At 39.2% G+C, this 20,034-nt stretch overlaps 1 protein-coding gene across 2 annotated transcripts in view; it reads right to left on the bottom strand.

Annotated features, from left to right (window-relative positions):
- Positions 1–20,034, bottom strand: part of FOCAD (focadhesin) — a 305,222-nt gene that overhangs the window by 59,277 nt on the left and 225,911 nt on the right. For both annotated transcript variants that reach the window (XM_069576651.1, XM_069576652.1), the window contains exons 22-26: positions 18,393–18,485; positions 11,647–11,735; positions 8,166–8,210; positions 3,143–3,251; positions 443–559 (exon numbers count right to left, since the gene is read on the bottom strand). In XM_069576651.1, the coding sequence (XP_069432752.1) occupies positions 443–559; positions 3,143–3,251; positions 8,166–8,210; positions 11,647–11,735; positions 18,393–18,485 (453 nt within the window). The remainder of the gene's footprint in view (positions 1–442; positions 560–3,142; positions 3,252–8,165; positions 8,211–11,646; positions 11,736–18,392; positions 18,486–20,034) is intronic.

The raw sequence follows: 20,034 nt of genomic DNA, 5'->3' as shown, positions 1-20,034 counted from the left end.
TCACTGCAGATAATACTGTTCAATAATCTCAGTTTATAAACAAGGATACAAAGGGCCAGACCAATGAACTGAACTTCCTGTGGTCACATATCCCAAAATGAAAAAAACTGACAAGAAACAGGATCCTCCATATTCAGCCAATGTTTATTTTACTTCAACACTTGCCTCTGATTATACATTAAAATAACTTAGAAAGCTTCCAAAATGTTGATACCCAGGACACATTCCAAAGCATTTAAATCAGAAGTGAGGCCTACACATCAATATCTTATATATATATATTTAAAGTTCCTCCGGTGACTCTAATGTACAGTCAAGGTTGAAACATATCCAATGTATAGCTAAGGCCAAGATTTACATTATATCATAGATTTCATGTGAACAATTGATACTAGAATCAACTCTTGAGTTTCTAAATTGTTTTTTTGTTTCTCAAACTTACATGATAAAACGAGGAGAAAAAGTGTCCTCTGGGTTGGTAGTGGCTATCAACGATGACCAAAAGGGTATCAGATACCATGGAAACCCAGTCTTTCACTGACAGGAAGTGAGGCTGAACCTGCAGAAGAAGGAAAACATGAAATGATAATGGGAAAAAAAGAAAAAACCTAACCATTGTTTCTAGATCCAGGGTACAATCTCCTGAATAAAAGAATGAAGAACTATTAAAAACTAAACTTCATCTGCCAGGACCGCACGAAGTAGACAGGTATTTGACAAACACACATTCTAACCTGCACCCCCACGTGAATACAGTTTACCTTTCAGACAGAACTTAGCAGAGGTGAGAGGATGGGGGCTGCAGAACAGAACAATCTGAGAGTTGCTTACAGTGTTCCTGTGTTCAGTGAGGATAATATGGAAGTTTAAAGGGAGAGATGTGCAGGGAAGGCAAATCAAACCTTCCATTTGACTTGTCATTTCAATAAAGCAGCCAACAAAATGTTTTGACCACTTCCAGCTTGGCTGCTTATTATCACTGTATTTATCATTCACGAATCATCACAACTGCCTAGTCAAGTAGATACGAAAACATAAATGATCTTCAGTTTGGAAAAGATGAGGAAAGAGAATGAAAAAACAAACACAACAACAACAAAACCCAACTCAATAAAAAGAGAACTTGGTTTTAAAAATCATTCATGACAACAGATGTCAAAAAACATTCATTAACTCACACGGTAACACCCAGGTGGTACTGTAAAAGCTGAAATAGTTTAAGAATCCTTGGAATTAATTCCTTGAATCAAAAAAGACCTGCTTCTTAAGATCTTCAGTTGTTGGTCAAATGCAGAGTTGAATGAAGTTTGAAAACTTCAACTTTAGTCAAATAATGAGGTCTTGAGTTCATGCTGAGTAAAAGTCAAAGGCAAGGTCATCAAGAGTAAAAGAAAAGCCCTGTCTTTGGCTTGGATGGCTCTTCAATGTTTTGTGGACTATGTGCTTTGTGGACAGGACACAGATTCAGCGAACAGAGAATAGGAGAGCCTAGAGCTCAAACTCTGAGCTAGACCTCCAGTTACGACCGAGGCAAACATCCTGCACCACCGGTAGATCTACATATAAATAACACCAAAATAAAGGGGTCCTAGGAAGGCATGTTTACTTTTTAGGTTGTAGATCTACCCAGCATGTTGCTTCTGCTAAAGTATTCCATACCTTTTTCAAGGATATGAAACATTTCCTCTCTAAAAGATTTTCGTCTTCCTTATTATTAAAATAAGATTCTGGCCTTAAATTACCATATGGTAACTAGCTACATGTTTATCCTTCATGCAATAATCCCTTGGCCTCCTTCTCTTCCCCACAGGTAATATACATGTAGAGATTTTGCCACACTGCATTATTCTTTTGTTTACTGGTAAGAGCACCCTTTGGGGAATTCCCTCCTTCAGAATTTGAAGCCTGGTTAAATGTTCAATCAAGCTACTCATCCTACCCTGCTGAAGGTGTAGGGCTGGGACTCATGGGATTTCAAATTTTAAGGGAGTGATGCAAAGACAGTAAGTGACTAGAGCTGATCCATCCCGGTAGGAGTCGTCTGCCAAGATGGTTCATCAGGACCTGTGCCTGGACCCCTGTTCTTCTCTCAACTTGGTTTTTAAGCTTTACCTTCAATTCTGTGCACGTCCAGATTCCTTATTCTTCTAGCTCCTTTTTAAATTTAAATTAAGAGTTGGTTTCTTGCCCCCAAAGAACCCACCAAAAAAGGAACCATGAAAAAAAGAATACGAGTGGTCCAAAAGGCACTCTTCAGGGACAGAGACAGGCTGAAAAGCATTGAAAAAAAAAAAGCCCATTTTTTTGCAAGTAGAAGTGGTGAAGTATATACCGATACTCTTGATAATAGTTACTATTACTGAGTATTTACCTGCCATTGTACCTTACATATATAACTTTATTTAATCCTAACAATAATCCTGTCTGGTAAGTACTATTATCCCCATCTTATAGATGGCAAACAGGCTCTGAAAGGTGAGGAGACAACAATAGGATTTAAATCCTAATACCTGTGCTTACTAGCTCTGCTCCTACTCCAGAGACTATGTTTTTTAACCACTTGACTATATTGTCTCCAGATAATGATAGCTACCAGATAATGGGGCTTAAAAGGAGAATGAATCCAAGCTTTTTTATTTTGACAGATATGAATTATCTGAAAAAGTACATTGCAAATGAACACTGGCCAGCTTGCCACATGTTTAATTAAGAAATAAATGCCTTGCAAAAATGAATAGGCACTTTGTCATTGACATCTACAATTAAAATGCAAAGTGCAATTTTTTGCAGTCAGTAAACACTGCTTATTTATCATTTTTTGACAGCACTGTTCACTTTCAGTAAGCCTAGTTAACCTCCTAAGATTGGTTACCATGATGTAATCACAGAAAGACAACCCCTGTTGCATAAAATTGGCACCTTCAAATGGAAATGACCACTTAACTGTGATGGAGAAAGCAAAACAGAAAAGCAGTGAAGAAAAGTGTTTTAGAGGACACCAAGGCTTCTGGTGTAAAGGTGCATTGGGTAGCAGAGCCCACGACGGTAATCTCCTAAATTCAGAGCCAGGCTTAAGGAAAAGTCTCACTTTTCACACGTTATACAACCAAAGCCCAGTTGGTTCTAATCACCCTTAACTCACCTCCAGGACTCCATCAGAGTCTGAGCAGAGGCTGGCTTCATGTTTGGAAACGACGACAGCGAGGCTGCTTAAGGCTAACAGCGCGTTGCCTTTGACCACCGGGCTGTCTCTGTTTAAAAAGAAAGAGATCCCAAGAGAGGATTTGGGGGCATTAACCAGAGAAGGCAAGGCGCTATTATAGGGAGGGCAGATGAGGTCAAAAAGCACTTCCACCCCTTCACAGAGCCTTGGAAACGCAGGTCTGTTTGTTCCCTGGAGTTAGAAGCTTCTGTCCTTCTTCTGATGCTAGTGTTAATTTTTAACTCTTCTTATAAATGTATGGTCATTATGCTCTGGGGAACCTAAAAAAAATCCAAGCTCAGATATCTAAGCTCCTTCTCCCTAAAATTTTTTATTTCATCATTTGACCTTACATTTCCCAAGCCATCTTCTTCAGCATCATCTTCAGTCAATATACATGTATGGATTTATTTTAGAAGCCCAGCCAAGGACAGTTGTGTGAATAAGCCCAGCAGAATGGAATTGGGCCCTGGCTTTTCTAAAGCACTGGTATGTGGAACCAACTTCTAGTGAATTGCTTCACAAAGCACACTTCACTAGCAACTCGACACACTGGCGGCTTTCTCCTCCATCACTATCATTTTCCCCTTCTCTCTCTTACTATGCCAAAGCCAGCAACCTTAGAGTCAGTCTGTAACACGATTCAGAGCCCCTAGAGAAGATGCAAAAAAGGCTTGTTCTCAGGCAGTTTGGACTGAGAGATGTCTTTCTATATCATCCAAATGGCAGTTTTCTAATATTGGCAATAAATCATCAGTTTAACTTCTGAATTTGGTATCAAGAAAACTGAATCTCTTAAATATACTTACTACTTGAAAATGTACATTTAATATTATTCCATAATTCCAAAGTCCTCCTACCGAGTAAAGTCCCCAAGGGGTCACTGATGACATGCTCTTGGCCTGCTGACTCCATCATAACAGAACTCAGGCAACAGGGTACCCTTACCACCAGACACTTCAGTTCTCAGTTAGTCCTAGGATTGTGTGTAGTGCTAGTCGCTCAGTCGTGTCTGACAGTTTGTGATCCCATGATTTGCCCATGGGATTCTCCAGGCAAGAACACTGGAGTGGATAGCCATTCCCTTCTTCAGGGGATCTTCTCGACCCAGGGATGGAACCAGGGTCTCCTGCATTGCAGGCAGATTCTTTACCATCTGAGCTACCAGGGAAGCCGGGTTCCTATAAACACAGAGAATGTTTCTCTGAACCTGGAGCTCGGACCTGAACTTGAACCAGTGTGTACATCTGAGAACGACTCCCTGCTTACCCTGGTGCAGGAAGAGAACTGATGCGTGGATGTCCAGATCTGCTCCCCAGGCAAGTCTAGTACATCCAGCCCTAGGCCACAGTCGTGACCGAACATGTGAGTTAGTGAGCGTTAACAGGTCAGTATAAACTTGTGTTCTTGCACTTCTGTTTCCATTTGGTAAGAATGGAATTCGGGACTCGTCGTTATCAAGTTCTTCCATCTATCAATTCCTCCAATCCTCTCTTCTTTCTCCCGCTCCCTCTCTAGGGTTGATTAAACTCAGTAAGGCTTTGTACTCTGGGTCATTTTGTTCACTCCTTCTCCAATCATTTCTCTAAGAGGCCTGTCATATGTTTGATAAGACAACATTTACATTGTGGGATGGGGCAGGGGGAAAGAACAGAAAGGAAGACTTGAGGTTGAAGGAGTTTTGCAAGGAGGATTACTGGCAACTCCTATAGCTAATAATAAAATCCCAGTAAGTAAGGCAAGATGTGGGCATTCCCAGGTGCCCTAGCCAGAAAACCAGTTAAAATCAAAATTAAATCTTTTATGTCTAATATTCTCTCTTTCCTTTGGCTGAGACTGTCTTGAAGTCTGTTCTGCAAAAATGATCATGAATCCCTGAAGTTAGATTTTTTAAAAAGTTTTAAATTCTCGGTGAATGTATCACCCTGAAGAAATTCTTAGATGGGCACCAGAAATTGCATAACAAATCTTCTAAATCAAGAATATTGGTCTGGACCTTCCCTAGCAGTCTGGTGGTTAAGACTTCATCTTCCAAAGCAAGGGGTTCGGATTTGATCCCTGGTTGGGGAGCTATTGTGTACCAAGAACCAAAATATAAAACAAGCAATATTGTAACAAATTCAATAAAGACTTTAAAAACGGTCCATATTAAAAAAAAATTGTCAAGATGACATAAAGTGTCTTTTTAACCCTAAAATTCTAAAAGAGAATTTATCCTCAGTTTTGAAACAGTGTCCCAAATAATTGTATTTGAAAAGTTTCACTGGTCTTTACATTACTAAGCATGTATTGCTTTTGTAAAATGGAAAAAAATATATTTAAAGTCACTGGTAATTAGATCTTTGGATGAAGACTAAAAGCATATCTGTACATTAATCTTTAATAGAAAAAAAAAAAACAGTCACACAAGGTATGCTTAGGCCAAGTTACACATTCATAAAGGTACTGTGACTAGCTCTTCATCATCTTTACACTCCCCATGGGCCTTGCATAGTGACTTATGGAGAGAAGACACTCCATAGATACTCATGAGACATATTCAAGGAGGAGCTAGCCAGGTGAAACTCTAGAATTTGTTCAGCAAAAACTCTTCACCTTGTTGATCACATAACTATCCCCAACCAGTCAAGTAGTGGTGGCTAATTTGCATAATAACATGTCAGCATCAGTACAGTATTTATCTAGGCAACACCACTGACATTTTAATTAAAGTGTCCTTTGAAACGGATGCCATTAACCTAATTAAAACGCTCAAGGAAGGATGAGCTACACTGATGCTTTCTTAGGGACAAAGTATTACATTACATATTAGTGAAGTGACCCAATCCTTTGGGGATTTTTATCTTTAGGTTCAAACCTATTTAATTATTAACAACAAAAATAAACTTACATCAGTCTAATCCTGTGACTAGTGTTTTACTTCCTACATTTAATTTATGCCTCAGAACAGAATAAGCCCTACATTGGCCCAAAGGAGCCCGGTGGCTCAGTGGTAAAGAATCTGCCTGCCTGCCAATGCAGGAGACGTGGGTTCAATTCCTGGGTTGGAAAAATCCCCTGCAGAAGGAAATGGCATCCAGCTCAAGTATTCCTGCCTGGGAAATCCCATGGACAGAGGAGCCTGGTGGGCTCTAGTCCATGCGAAAGAGTTGGACATGACTTAGTGACTAAAACGACAACCACCACCACCTAAGGCGGCCATAGTCCAAGGAACAGAAGACTAAACTGGCAGGAGGTGATAAGGGGGTCCTCACATGATTGGAGGAAGCCAGTGGGAAAAATTACAGAGAAGGCAGCAGAGTGATTTTTTTCTTCCTCTCTATCATTAATCTCTCAGCCTCTGGACCTTAACTATCTCCTGCTCACTTGTGAATCCCTAGTATTGTCAGGATGGTTTTAATAAGATAAGATCTATAAAATACTTTGAAATGTTTGATGAAAAGGTAACACCATGAGAACATAAATTATTTTTACTCAATATCACTGGGAATGTGAACACACTTTACTTAGGTATTAGTCATGAAATGATGTTTTGCAGATTTGAAGGTTAAAGTCTTGGTGAAATAAAATTTTAGAATGGAATCTGCAAAAGCTACTGCAGAGGCAAAATTACAGTCTGTTTAATAGAAAGACACTAGTTTCTTCAGCATTTGAGCATTTGTTGCAAATGTCAGGGCATTGTTTTTAACAGGAACTAAGTAGACTATTCAATAGAACAAACTGAAAGGTAGAGGTTAAAGGCGGTCCCCATCGCAGCCCCTCCTCCCCTCCAATAAGAAGCTGAATGCTCTCCCACTGTGTCTGCAATTCACCAAACTACAGAAGCAGGCACAAATGAGTTCCTATGGAACACTCTCTGTACTTTAGTTTTCATTTTGTCAACAGATACGTCAGCAGGTATTTCCCAGGGCTTCCCACAGAACTGAGGGTAGGGGAGGATTACCACTTCTCTTTCCCTTTATTCAGAGGACATGAGGCTGAATAGTGATCAGGTACCAAGATCAAATTTTACAACAAACTATCTGTGTAAGAAATTGCCAGTGGAAAGTGAACTCTAAGGTAGATTATGTTTTATCTTTTTTTAGGCAAAGGCTATTTAGCTACAGAAAGTTCTGGGAAATGAGAGAGATCAACTATACTGTAGTTAAATATTTCTAGATAATATGGACTTTCAGTACATATGAAGTCCTCTAGGTCAAAGGTATATCTATATTATTTGGTGAATAAGAAGAAAGGAAGTCAAACAGAAATGGCAGCAACTAAGGAGAACAGTGAAAAGAAGTGTATGTAACTGACATGTAACTTACTCCCAGGAAAAATTAGGCAGCATGCTTAACAAAGGGACTTAAAGAGATTGTTCAAGCAAGTTCACTAGGGTATAATTTTCTCGGTGAGAGATGGCTTCAGATAAATAAAAAGCCTTAAGGTAGTAATGCTCAAGCTATTTTTGTTAAAGCAATTGTAAATATATGATAGAAACTGCCTTTTTACCTGAGTCTTCACATTAGTTTTTAGTATTAAAAAATTCAATATTTAGATACACTTGGTCCAAGAGCACCGGGAGAATAAAAGGCTCTGTCTTAAATTATTTACTGGCTCACTCTTGAGATTTAATCTATTTGTAAAACAGACATAACTCACATTAGCAAGGACTTCTTGCCCCGTACTAAACTGTAATCCTTTAAATCTAAGCCAAAGCACAGAGCGTTTTGTAAAGTGTACAACATGGACATATCTTTGATGTAAAAGTTATGTGGCTGTACTGCTTTCTCTGTATTTTCACAGAAAGACATGTAGTAAGAATTACCTGCATATGAGAAAGGACAATGACTGATTTTTTAAAAAAGAACTAAAAAGTCCTTTAAAATCCTTATGAAATGCCTGAAAAGGAGAAATTATTCATACTTGTAAGGGGAAAAAATGTTTATAGAAAATTTCTGGTAAGAGAATAAATGGATCTTACTTTGCAGCTGCTTTGGTGATTTCATCAGTCAACATGTCTCGAACCCTGCAATACAGTTGGAAAACAGGTATGAGATCTTACAGTCGAGCAAGAAAGCAATCTTTTTGCTTATTCATCAGTTAACAAGAACCTCTGGCAATGACTCCAGATCTTAAAATTTCCATGTGGAATTTTAGTGTAAGGTGAAAGAACTTAATAAAGGGCTTCACCTCCAACATAGTCTCATCTGCTTATTCCTTAGATTACTTAGTAGACACAGGGAAGGAGGTGAATGTAGCTTATGTGTAGGCAGTGTCGTCATGGTATACACTCTTACGCTGAGTGGTGGGTATACAAGTGTCCTGTATATGACTCTTTGTTATGGACTGAATGTTTGTGTCTCCTGCTCCAAACTGACCAACTGAAATCTTAACTGAATGTATGGCATCTGGAGGTGGGACCTTTAGGAGGTGATAAGAGTGAGGCCCTCATGCATGGGATGAGTGTCCTTACAAGAAGACAGACCAGAGGGCTTGCTTTCTCTCTGCTCTCCACCAAGTGAAGCTACAAGGAGATGGCAGCCCACCAGCAAAGTTAGGAAGCAGGGCTTCACCAGCACCATGTGGGCTGTCACCTTGATCTAGGGCTTCCCAGCTCCTATAACTGTGGGAAATAAATTTCTGTTGTTTAAGCCATCTGGTCTATGATATTTTTGTTACAGAAGCCTAAACAAGACATTCTCTCTTTTCTACACAGGAGCTCATCAAGACAACAATTTATTACTCCCAGATTATACATAATAGCATTGTCACTATGTACGTATATAAAATAAAATTTTAAATGTTGGCTACAATATACTTAATATAATTTTAATATGTTTATATGAAACTAATATAATTTTATATGTCAATCATACCTCAATTTTTTAAAAAACATGGTTATAAAGTTGAACTAAAAAAACTACATTTATGGATTTGAAAGGAAGGTACTGTTCAGTCGTGTCCGACTGTGTGTGACCCCATAGACGGCAGCCCACCAGGCTCCCCCATTCCTGGGATTCTCCAGGCAAGAACACTGGAGTGGGTTGCCATTTCCTTCTCCAATGCATGAAAGTGAAAAGTGAAAGGGAAGTCGCTCAGTCGTGTCCAACTCTTCGTGACCCCATAGACTGAAGCCCACCAGGCTCCTCCATCCATGGGATTTTCCAGGCAAGAGTACTGGAGTGGGCTGCCATTGCCTTCACCAAGGGAAGGTGTGTTCAATTCAAATATTCATAGGGTTTTTTTTCATATTAGAGTCTTAAGATAAAGTGAAAAACAATCATCGACAAATTTATATTATGAAGAAGACATCATAAATATTTTCACTATACACTTTGAGTTTCATAAATTTAAAGTTTTTATAACTATATAAATGTTTTACAAATATAAATTATATTTGCATTTATAAGTAGTTGCATTTAAAATAAAATCTTAGCTATCCAGTACTCTCAGAATAAGTCATTCTTAAGAGCCAACTTCTTCAGATAGTTGCAAACTGATCCTTAAACCTGTACTTTATAAAACCATTTGATAATAAACTTCTCTAAAACATATTGTCCTATCTTGGCCCTCCTAAATGGAGTATAGTGCGTTCAGTGCATTCTTCTATTGGTCAATGTGAAATATTTACACATGACGACCTGCCTGTACTTCTACATAGGGTGACAGCCTCCACTAGGTCCCTCCCCCTCCCTACGCGCCCTCTCTGCCGCATCACCAATTCTTCCTTCTCCACTTGCATTACTCCCCGCAGCTCGTGAACACACTATGACATCTACCATCGTAGGGAAAGAAGCCCTCCAGCTATTGCCCCATTTCACTGCATCTCACACCGCAGAACTCACTTAAAAGAACAGTTTATACTTAGGACTCAAGTTTACCTCCTTCCATTCTCTCTAGACCCTTCTATAATTTGGCTTTTGTCCCTACAAAACAGCTCCTTCTTGGTTAACAATGACTGTCAAGAGGCCAATCTAATGCTCAACTCTCAGTCTCAGAGCAGTATCTGACACAACTGATTGCTCTTCTCTTGAAACACTTTCTTCCTTAAGTGTTTACGGTGGCTTTTCAGATTCCATTCTCTCTTGGTTTTCCTCCTACAGTGCCGATCACTGATGTTCCATCTGCTTTATTGGCTCCTCTTCACCTGCCCTATTTCTAAATGTTGAAGTGCCCCAGGGCTCAGTCCTCTGACCTTTTCTCTGTCTTTGCTCATTCCCTAGATGATCTCATCCAGCATCTTGATGTTAAATGCAGTCGGTATGCTGATGGTTCCCAAATTTATATATCCAGCCCTGAACTCACCCTGAACTCTAGACTCATAGTCAACAACCTACTTGATAGCTCCAAACTGTAGGTCTAATTAGGCATCTCAGGCTCAGCATGTCTCAAATCTAATTTCTACTCTAGATAGATCTGTTTTTCTGTAGTTTTCTTTATCTTAGTAAATGAGAATGCCATACTTTTACTTATTCACAGTCAAAATCTTAGAGTTATCCTTGACTTCCATTTCTCTCTCACATCCTTGATTCCATATGTCACCGTGTATATGTGGAATAGTATAGCTAACATACCACTCCCCAGATTATCATTTTCAGAAGATGAAACTAAAACCATGTGTAAAGGAAAATAGCAAATAGGAAGCAAAATCCAAATGCTTAATCTCTAATCTTAAATCCAATGTCATAATGTTTTAAACTGCACTGCTATTTTTAAAATGAATCTGGGAAACATAACTTAGAATAGAATTATTTAAACATGCGAGTACACACACACACACACGCGCGCTTCTGCTTTTCTACATATGCCAATTGTCAGTAAATTAAAAACTGAAACCCAAGTAACCTTTGAACAGATTTTTATATTAAAGAAATCTGTGGCTACAGGCAAAGTTATTTATTAGATTCTGGGCACTTCACTTAGATTTAGGCTGCTGTAACATTAATCTGACAAGGTATTCATCCCAACCTATGTAACAACTTAAACTGCTTTTAATGTGCCAGCACTTACACATTTCTAGATAATATAGTGGGAATTCACTGGGGGATGTCTGCCAAAGAAATTAAAGTCTAAACATGGTAAAGTTGTTCCTAGTAATGAAGATGTGTTGAGGAGGGAAGAGCAGGGCAGGGGAAGGTATTCTTTGACTAAATGAGTGAGAAAAACACTCAACCTTTATTCAAAAGCATGTAAAATAATCAATTACAGGGAAAAAAGGGAAAAACAAACCATTTCCACACTGTTTAAGAAAACAATAAAAATATATAAAATCCATGAATAAAGCTCTCCTCCTTTTATCTGGGGAGAAGGTGGAAAATACATCCATCACATCTTTGGCCATTGCCCACTTAGGCTCATAGAGAGGTTAAAATTCCAACATTTAAGTCTTTAAAGGTAGTCACCTTCTCCTCCACAGTTCATTTCCCATAACAAATAATGAGCACAGAAAGCCATGCCCTTACCAGAGCCAGGCTGTGTTTTTTTTGTACTGCACCTCTTCAGGTCCTTCTTTTCCATGTTTTAACTGCAATTCCAGTTCTCCTATCCTTCCCTGCAAAAAGCACAGCATCTATCAGCATGCAAACTCTATGGCCAAAATGATTTTAAAATTTCTTTGGAAAACACTTAGGTAACAACAGATGGATCCTTTCCCAAGTAGCCTTTAGGTGTTCCTGATAAGATAGCAGATTATGACAGAGGATGTGTAAGGAGAGAGAATTATATGACTGCTAGGGATTTCCACATTCACCAAATAAGTATAACCTGCAGCAGTTGTATATTTGGCAAATTTAGTGCAGAGCATTAAATGTTGGGATATCTATTAAAAGCAGATTTGAAGTCCATACAGCCCACTCAACAAATCCTCCATATAGTAATAATCTGACTGTGTCAGCAGCTGCTAATTGGAACCGACACAATACTGAGACTGGATTACCAGCATTCCAACAGAACGGTTAGAAAATGAGTAAGAAGTACATAATACTTAAGATTTAGGTAAGGTGTAACAAAAAGGATTATCAAACAGCTGCACACTACATTTCTATTTCTTGACTAAACTTACAGACATAATTCTCAACCAGTATCAGGCCAATATATATATATATATACACACACACACACACACACACACACATATATAGCTAATATCATCATCCTGTTAAAGGCAAAACCTTCAAATATTTTTCTTTTTTTTTCTTTTACACTCAGAATTATTTTGATCAGATGCTTTCCCCTTTCCTGCATCACCAGTTAAATTATTTAAATGTAGTTAAAATTCTGGTATATTGATACACCTTGAATCAAACAAGAACTTATTATTATGTATTACAGAGTAATACCAAACTGTTTGCAGAAGTGTTTTGTGTGGCTTTTGTTCCCACTAGCAGTAAACGACTTCTGGCTTTCTCACATCCTTGACAGCATTTGGGATTGTCAGGCTTTTAAATTCTTACCATTTTGGGGAATGTGAAAATGGGACCCATTACAGTTTTAATTTTCATTTTACTATTTACTGAGATTAAGCATCTTTCCAAATGTTTAAAGACTATTCAGGTTTCTTATTCTGTTCATTTTTCTACTGGTTGATTTTTCTCGTAGATTTTAGAGTTCTAGGGTGTGCTCTCGGAGAAGGCAATGGCACACCACTCCAGTACTCTTGCCTGGAAAATCCCATGGACAGAGGAGCCTGGTGGGCTGCAGTCCATGGGGTCACTAAGAGTCAGACACAACTGAGCGACTTCACTTTCACTTTTCACTTTCATGCATTGGAGAAGGAAATGGCAACCCACTCCAGGGTTCTTGCCTGGAGAATCTCAGGAACGGGGAGCCTGGTGGGCTGCCGTCTATGGGGTCCCACAGAGTTGGACACGACTGAAGCGACTTAACAGCAGCAGCTGCAGTAGCAGTAGGGTGTGCTCTACAGAAGAAAAACGTATCTCTCTATATATTCTAGAGAGGGAAGCAATACAGCTTTAGGTTAAGGATGTGGGTTCTGAAATCATGATGTTTTAACCTAATGGCATTTCTATTTGCGTGCTATGGAAATTTGGGCAAGTTACTTCACCTCTCCAAGCTTCAGTTTCCATTTGTAAAATATAGCAAACACCTGACTTATGGTATTACAGTATCACATTAAATAATGTGAAAAAGTGTCTATTTAGTATAGTGACTGGGAATAATTGCTACCATTATCAGGTCTGCTGTAAAAAACAAATCCCCCTTATTATCTTCTTATAAGCTATTCTCTCATGAATATATATGTATATAGAACCTTCTTGAAATAATTCATATTTTTAATCTGCATACTCTCAAAGAGTAAAAGGTTCCCCAAAATGTAATATCCAGACTATACAGTTGCACGTCCCTGTATTTCTCTCATACACTCTCGTTACTGGCCTGTAAGCTCATTGACAAGGACAAGGACAATTTATCCAGCTAAGGAGGCCCTGTATTTTCACAACCTCCAGCACATAGGGCTCACCAGTTCAGCACACTGAGATCTGGTGGGCATTCTGTTCACGTCCTTCATAGTTCCTATTTACTTCAGTCAGTGTCCATCCCCATCTCTGTGTTTTCAATGATAGAATCCTGACCTTTTCATTCTCCCTCTGTCTCTTGGAGTAAGGTATCAGAGATGGTCAAACTGGCAAGATATTAATATTTAATATTGATTGTAGCCTTCCAGGAGGGTAGGCAAAACACAAAATCATGCCTATTGCCTGCCTCTGTTTATTATGCTTCTTAAATCATTCCTCTTTCCTCCTAAAATATGTACGTTCCATAATGCTTTCCATAAAAGATAAGAAATTAAAAGGTTAAAAATCGTTCAGAAATTTAAAAAACACAAAAAGGCCGGTATACGTGCAGCCTCTTGAGAAGGTCCACTTTTCTGATCTCTCCTGTAGCCATAAATCAGTACAACTCTATTGTGACTAAGTACGTTTTTCATTTTTCCTTTCTCAGAGTTTTGGTTCTTCTCAGTCGTCTCTTCTGAAATGTCTCTAACTCCTTCCACCCAGTCAATGTTAGACTATTTTTTCAGACCTACTTTGCCATCCAATTCTTCACCTACTGATATGAGATCCAGTGGCATTTAACTCAGTCTCCTCTGCTTCTGGTTAACAGCTATGGTTAAGAAGAGGGGGAGAGGTGGGGGGAACACTCATTGAGAGAGAAAAGGCTGAAATAATCACTTGAACTGAGATTTTTGGATGGCCTGTAGATTTTAATTATTAATTCATCCATTGATCTTCCTTAAAAAAAAAAAAAAAGAAATACCCTCAGCCTGTGTAACTACAACTTGCTGATTACAGTGAGCAATTTTGCCTAATTCTAAACTTGCACACTGAAAACAACCTTTACAAATGGTCAAAGAGTAATTTACTAGTAGTCACAATTCCTGACTGGTTTTGACTTCAGATTATTGTGTGGCCAGCTGACCAATGCAGGAAACAAGTATCTTCAGTCAACCTATTTTTAACCCCTCTGTCCTGTCTGAGGTCATAGTCATAGTCCCTAAGGACCCTTTACACAAAGGTTGGAAACCTTAACCTCCTTAGCATCCCTCAAAAGGAGCAAGGTCAAGTCGACTGGACGGCACCTTACCAAAATGGACTCAAAACCGTCAGTCAACCTGTAGCTGCATTTTTCAACTTCATGGGAAGAAATTCAAATACCTCCCCATGTCAATCACTTTGATACACTTATAATTCAAAATCCCATGTTCTTGTGGAAAATTAGATGAGGCTAGAAGCTGATGCCCAAGCGAAAGCCACTAGAAGTGTTCAAATTGCAAACTTATTCACATTACAGTCAACCTCCAGGGAATAATGCAGAATGTACCTTTCAGAGTGTCTCCTAGGCTGATTGAATAAAACATGGCTCCTCTAAATGATGTTCCAGTCTACAAAACATGTCTAGCACCAGATGGAAGTAACTACACCTCCTGTACCAAAGAGCTATCCTCCAGGACGGAAATTCTTGATATAGACGAGGAGTTTGGCAGTTGCTCTAATTCTTCTAAGATCCTGTAAATTCTATTTAAGTGTGTGGGCTCATTAAAAAAAAACACACACAACCTGTTGAACAGTTACAATGCATCAGCATATCAAATAATACTGATAGCCTATAGAGCACTGCTATATTTTTAAAATAATACTGAAAATCTTTTTACAGCCCCTACTTTGAGTTTCAGCTCTTAATCACCAATTCTCATCGGAACTAGACTTATTAGAAATCCAAAGGAAAGAGATTTTAATTGATAAATAAATATACATAAAGATACATATGTCACCGACAACAATAGAAAAGGCAGAATAGTTGACCTGTATTATTACAAAATACTCAGCTGGATTTTCATAAATTGATCTCGAAAATATTAAACCAATTTGCATTATTTGTAACAACTAATGATGGTATTGGGCTGCCCAGGTGGCTCAGTGGTAAAGAATCAGCTTGCCAAAGCAGGAGACTCGAGTTTGATCTGTGAGTAGGGAAGATTCCCCTGCAGAAGGAAATGGCAACCACTCTAGTATTCTTGCTTGGGACATCCCATGGACAGAGGAGCTTGGCGGACGACAGTCCATAGAGTTGCAAAGAGTCAGAGGCACACAATGGTGGTGTTAGGGAAAAAGCATGACATAGTGGCAAAGACTGTGGCTCTGGAATCAGACAAATCCAGGTTAAGTTCTAGCTCCCTCATTTACTGACTGTTGGGTTGTGTGCTGTTTGCTTTGCTTTCCTGCTAACCCTGCTTTCCCATCTATAATCCCATTCTACATGAGGTTAACAATACCTACTTCAAAGGGCTTCTGTAAAGATGAACTGAAATACTAAATGTTACATGTTGGTAGGCAGACACTAGTCATTTAATAAAGGTCTTATTATGAAAAGGAAACCATAGAGTATTTTTTAAAAATCAATTGCTTGTCATCTGCATGTTATATACCATGAGTGTATGCTTAGCTGCTCAGTTGTGTACAACCCTTTGCGACCCCATGGACTATAGCCTGCCAGGCTCCCCTGTCCATGGGATTCTCCATGTAAGAATACTAGAGTGGGTTGCCATTCCCTTCTCCAGAGGATTTTCCCAACCCAGGGATCAAACCTTGGTCTCCTGCATTGCAGAAGATACTTTACTGCCTGAGCCACCAGGGATGCCCATCTTATACCACAATCCTGTCCTATTTGACCTTCCTTATGCTAAGAGCTAAATAAATTCTCAGGATATTCTGCAGGAGAAGGAGTTACTCTTGCTGCTTCCAGAAGCCTGTATTGGAGTACACCCTCTATTAAAGCATCAAAGACTGAATATGTTGCAGCAAGGTTTTAAGATGCAAACATGAATGCTGAGATGCTGAGTCATTCCTCTGGCCCCACCTCCGTCCTTTAGGACAGTGGTCCCCAACCTATTTGGCACCAGGGACCAGTTTCGTGGAAAACAATCTTTTCATGGACCAGAAGGTAGGAGGAAGGTGGTCTTGGAATGATTCAAGCACATTATATTTATTGTATACTTTATTTCTATTATTATTACATCAGCTCCACCTCAGATCATCAGGCATTAGATCCCTGAGGTTGGGGACAACTGCAATATTTAACCACAACACCTTATTTCTTAAGACTTCATAAAAATCTTATTTGGGGCCATCAATTTCTTAAGTAATTTAGAATTTTTTTTTCTATCATCCTTAACAATGAATTTTAAGCTAGGAAAAAGAATTAAGTTTTTTTTTTCATATTGTTAATTGTTTATATATTCCCAAACTGGTTAAAATTATTTCTAATTTTTGAAATTCATAAACCATAACTTACAATATTATTGTAATAAAAGAAGTCAAATTAAGCATAATTCATTTATTTAGTGAGTACCTACTATGTTTTAGACATGTCAGGTTCTGGAGAGACAACAGATAGGAAAACAGCTTCCGACTGTAAGGAAGAGAGATAACTGGAGGGAGACCCTGGACACATAACTCAGGTGATGAGGGCTTCTAAAGGGAAGCATGGGTTCTAAGGAAGCATATGCGAGGGGCAGACAACCCTGGTGGGAGAGGGGAGGCACACAGATAAACTATAAAGAACAAGTAGAAATTTGCCATTCCAACATGTGCCCCTTAAACCACCATGACTAACTATACATACAAAGTGAAACTTATTCCTGCAATTTGACAAAAAGGGAAAAGCTGCAAAAGAGCCTTGAATAGGCAAAGGGAAGTGGCAGTGCCTGCAATGGAAGAACAGTGTAGGTAAAAGTCAGACGGTTAGGGTATACTTCCCTGGTAGTCCAGTGGCTAAGACCCTACATTCCCCATGCAGGGGCCCTAGGTTGGCTCCCTGGTTGGGGAACTAAAAAATTAAGAGGTTAGGGAAGACATGCTGTGTTTAGGAAAACAAAGAAATTGAGCAAGGTTGAAAATGCAGGGGGAGGGTTAAGACATAAAGCTGGAGATGTAAGCAAGTCTAGATGGAGAGGGGGCAGGCACAAGATGATGAACTCAGTCTGGGATGTGCTCAAGTTGAGGTGCTGTGGGCCAGCTACAGGGGACATCAGGCACAATAACAGACATTCGCCAAGCAGCAGGGCACAGGAGAGAAGCATTCAGGAGGGAGCTCTGGAAGGAACACACATTTGGGGGGGGGGGCGGTCATCACATTTAAAATTTCAGTGCAGTTATACATGTATGCTTCACATTCTTTTATGAGCAAAAATAACCATTGCATTTTTTATTGGAGTATAATCACTTTAAAAGGTGTTCGTTTCTGCTGTACAATGAAGAGAAACAGCTATATGTATCTATGTTTCCCACCCCTCTTGAGCCTCCCTCTAAGCTACCGTCATCCCACTTCTCTTGGTCATCACGGAGCACCCAGCTGAGTTCCCTGTGCAATGAAACAGCTTTCCACTAGCCACATGGCACACTTGGTAGGGTGTCTATGTCAAACCTAGCCCCCCAATTTGTCCCAGCCTCCCGTTCCCTGCCTGAATCCACATTCTTTAGTCTGCGTCTCTATTCCTGCCCTACAAATAGGTTCATCTGTACCATTTTTCTAGATGCCACATATTTGCATTACTATAAGTCAGAAAGAAGCAAACGGCTGCATTTTTGATAATGCTATTTTCCTAAGTGCTTTTACATTAAATACATATTTGCAGTAAACCTTAAAAAAGAGACAGGCCTTAAAGCAAGCCATCCCATGATCTCATTACCTGTAAAATGGCATGATAAGCACGAGTCATATACGCGAGCCAGGCCTGGGGGAGAAAAATTGCCCGGTGCCACTCGGAGAGCTGGATATGAACCTGTGGGGAAAATGTACCAGAAGTCAGGCTGTACAATATTAAAACAGAACAAAATGAAAACTGTATCAGGAACTCTTTCCTTCCCTTCATTTCAATGGTTTAGATTCTAAAACAAACCAAATCCGTCTAGGATCATAACCGCAAATAAGATCTTTTGGAGATTTTCAAAGGAGAGGAGTTTAGAGTCCTGCAAAGACAAAATAAAATAAGCCTGGAATTTTCTAAATTAAAGCATATAAAATCCTACATTGACCACAAGTTAAGATGCATGTGTAATACAAATATGTCTTTGAAAATTAGGGAGAAACTCTAGAAAGCCTCTTGTCAATGTCAGGAAACTAGGTTTTGTCTAACAAATCCCCCTAGTAATTTTAAATAAAAATAAATATTGCTCACATCCTGGACTTCCAATATGACAGTTTATGAAGTAATAAACTTAAATTGCCAACAGAAATATCATGTTGTGTAGAAACCGTAGTGGTAAGGGCATGCAAATGAGTCCCGCACACAGCAATTGTGCACACCGCTAGACAAATGCCCTTTAATCAGTGTGGGTAAACAAGAGAAAAATGATATATGCCAACACTGAAATCCTGTTTCTGAAGACAGGCCCAGACAAAACATCTGGTTTTCATAATCATTTCTGTTTCTACCTATGAGTATACGGCTATCTTGCAACGAATCTTGCCAAGGTCTGCTTCTGTTAAAGAAAGATCACTCAAGAAAAAAACAGTCACCATGCATCACATTTCATGTTTCCTGTAACTCATCTCATCTAAACTCAAACAACGGAAGCTTCAGTCTGTGTCTCACAGACAAACAACAACAACAAACACACAAAAAGGACAAATGTCTATATGATTGCCCCAGGATCATGATAACTACAGTATTTACAGAGACTTTTACTATATGACAGGAATTAATTTTCTCAAGTGCTTTGTGATAGGGAAGAGAACAGCCTCTCCGAACCGGGTCGGTTTCCATGGCTTCTGGCATTTTCTTTCATCCCTGTCTCAGTGTGGGCCTACAACAAGCAAGGGACTCTGGAAGGATATGAGGATTATAAATCGATCAGTGACTGCAGACGGTTCAGAAATGGGCAGAGGGAGTCACAAACGGCCATAAATAGATTATGAAGCGTCTGTGGGAACAAAGACATCAGTTCTGTCTGAAATTTACACCCCTCATCCCATTGCCTCTTCTTTAAAAATCAGTTACTCAAACAGTATGGAAGAGATATTCAGATCATGAAATAAACTTTAAAAAATTATAAAGACAGGTTTCTTGCTTTTCTGGTTAAGTACTCATTCTGTCAAGTAGAGTAGGGGGAGCCTTGTCAACATATTAACAAAACTCCTCGAAGGAATGAACCCACCAATTCCTGCTTCCTCTCTCATTGTTCAGGAGGCTGTGGAGGCACTAATTAGCCCTTGACCTTGCTCTCTGTTTCCAAAATGTGGGGACTTTCCTTTAACTTTTTTCCTATCAATTGTTTTCTTTCCATAAAATAGATGAACAATCTTTGAGTTCTATTTTGAGATCTGGATTA

The sequence above is a fragment of the Ovis canadensis genome, chromosome 2 (assembly GCF_042477335.2).
Source record: "Ovis canadensis isolate MfBH-ARS-UI-01 breed Bighorn chromosome 2, ARS-UI_OviCan_v2, whole genome shotgun sequence".
Lineage (NCBI taxonomy): Eukaryota > Metazoa > Chordata > Mammalia > Artiodactyla > Bovidae > Ovis > Ovis canadensis.
This window is presented reverse-complemented; position numbering and strand designations above follow the sequence as displayed.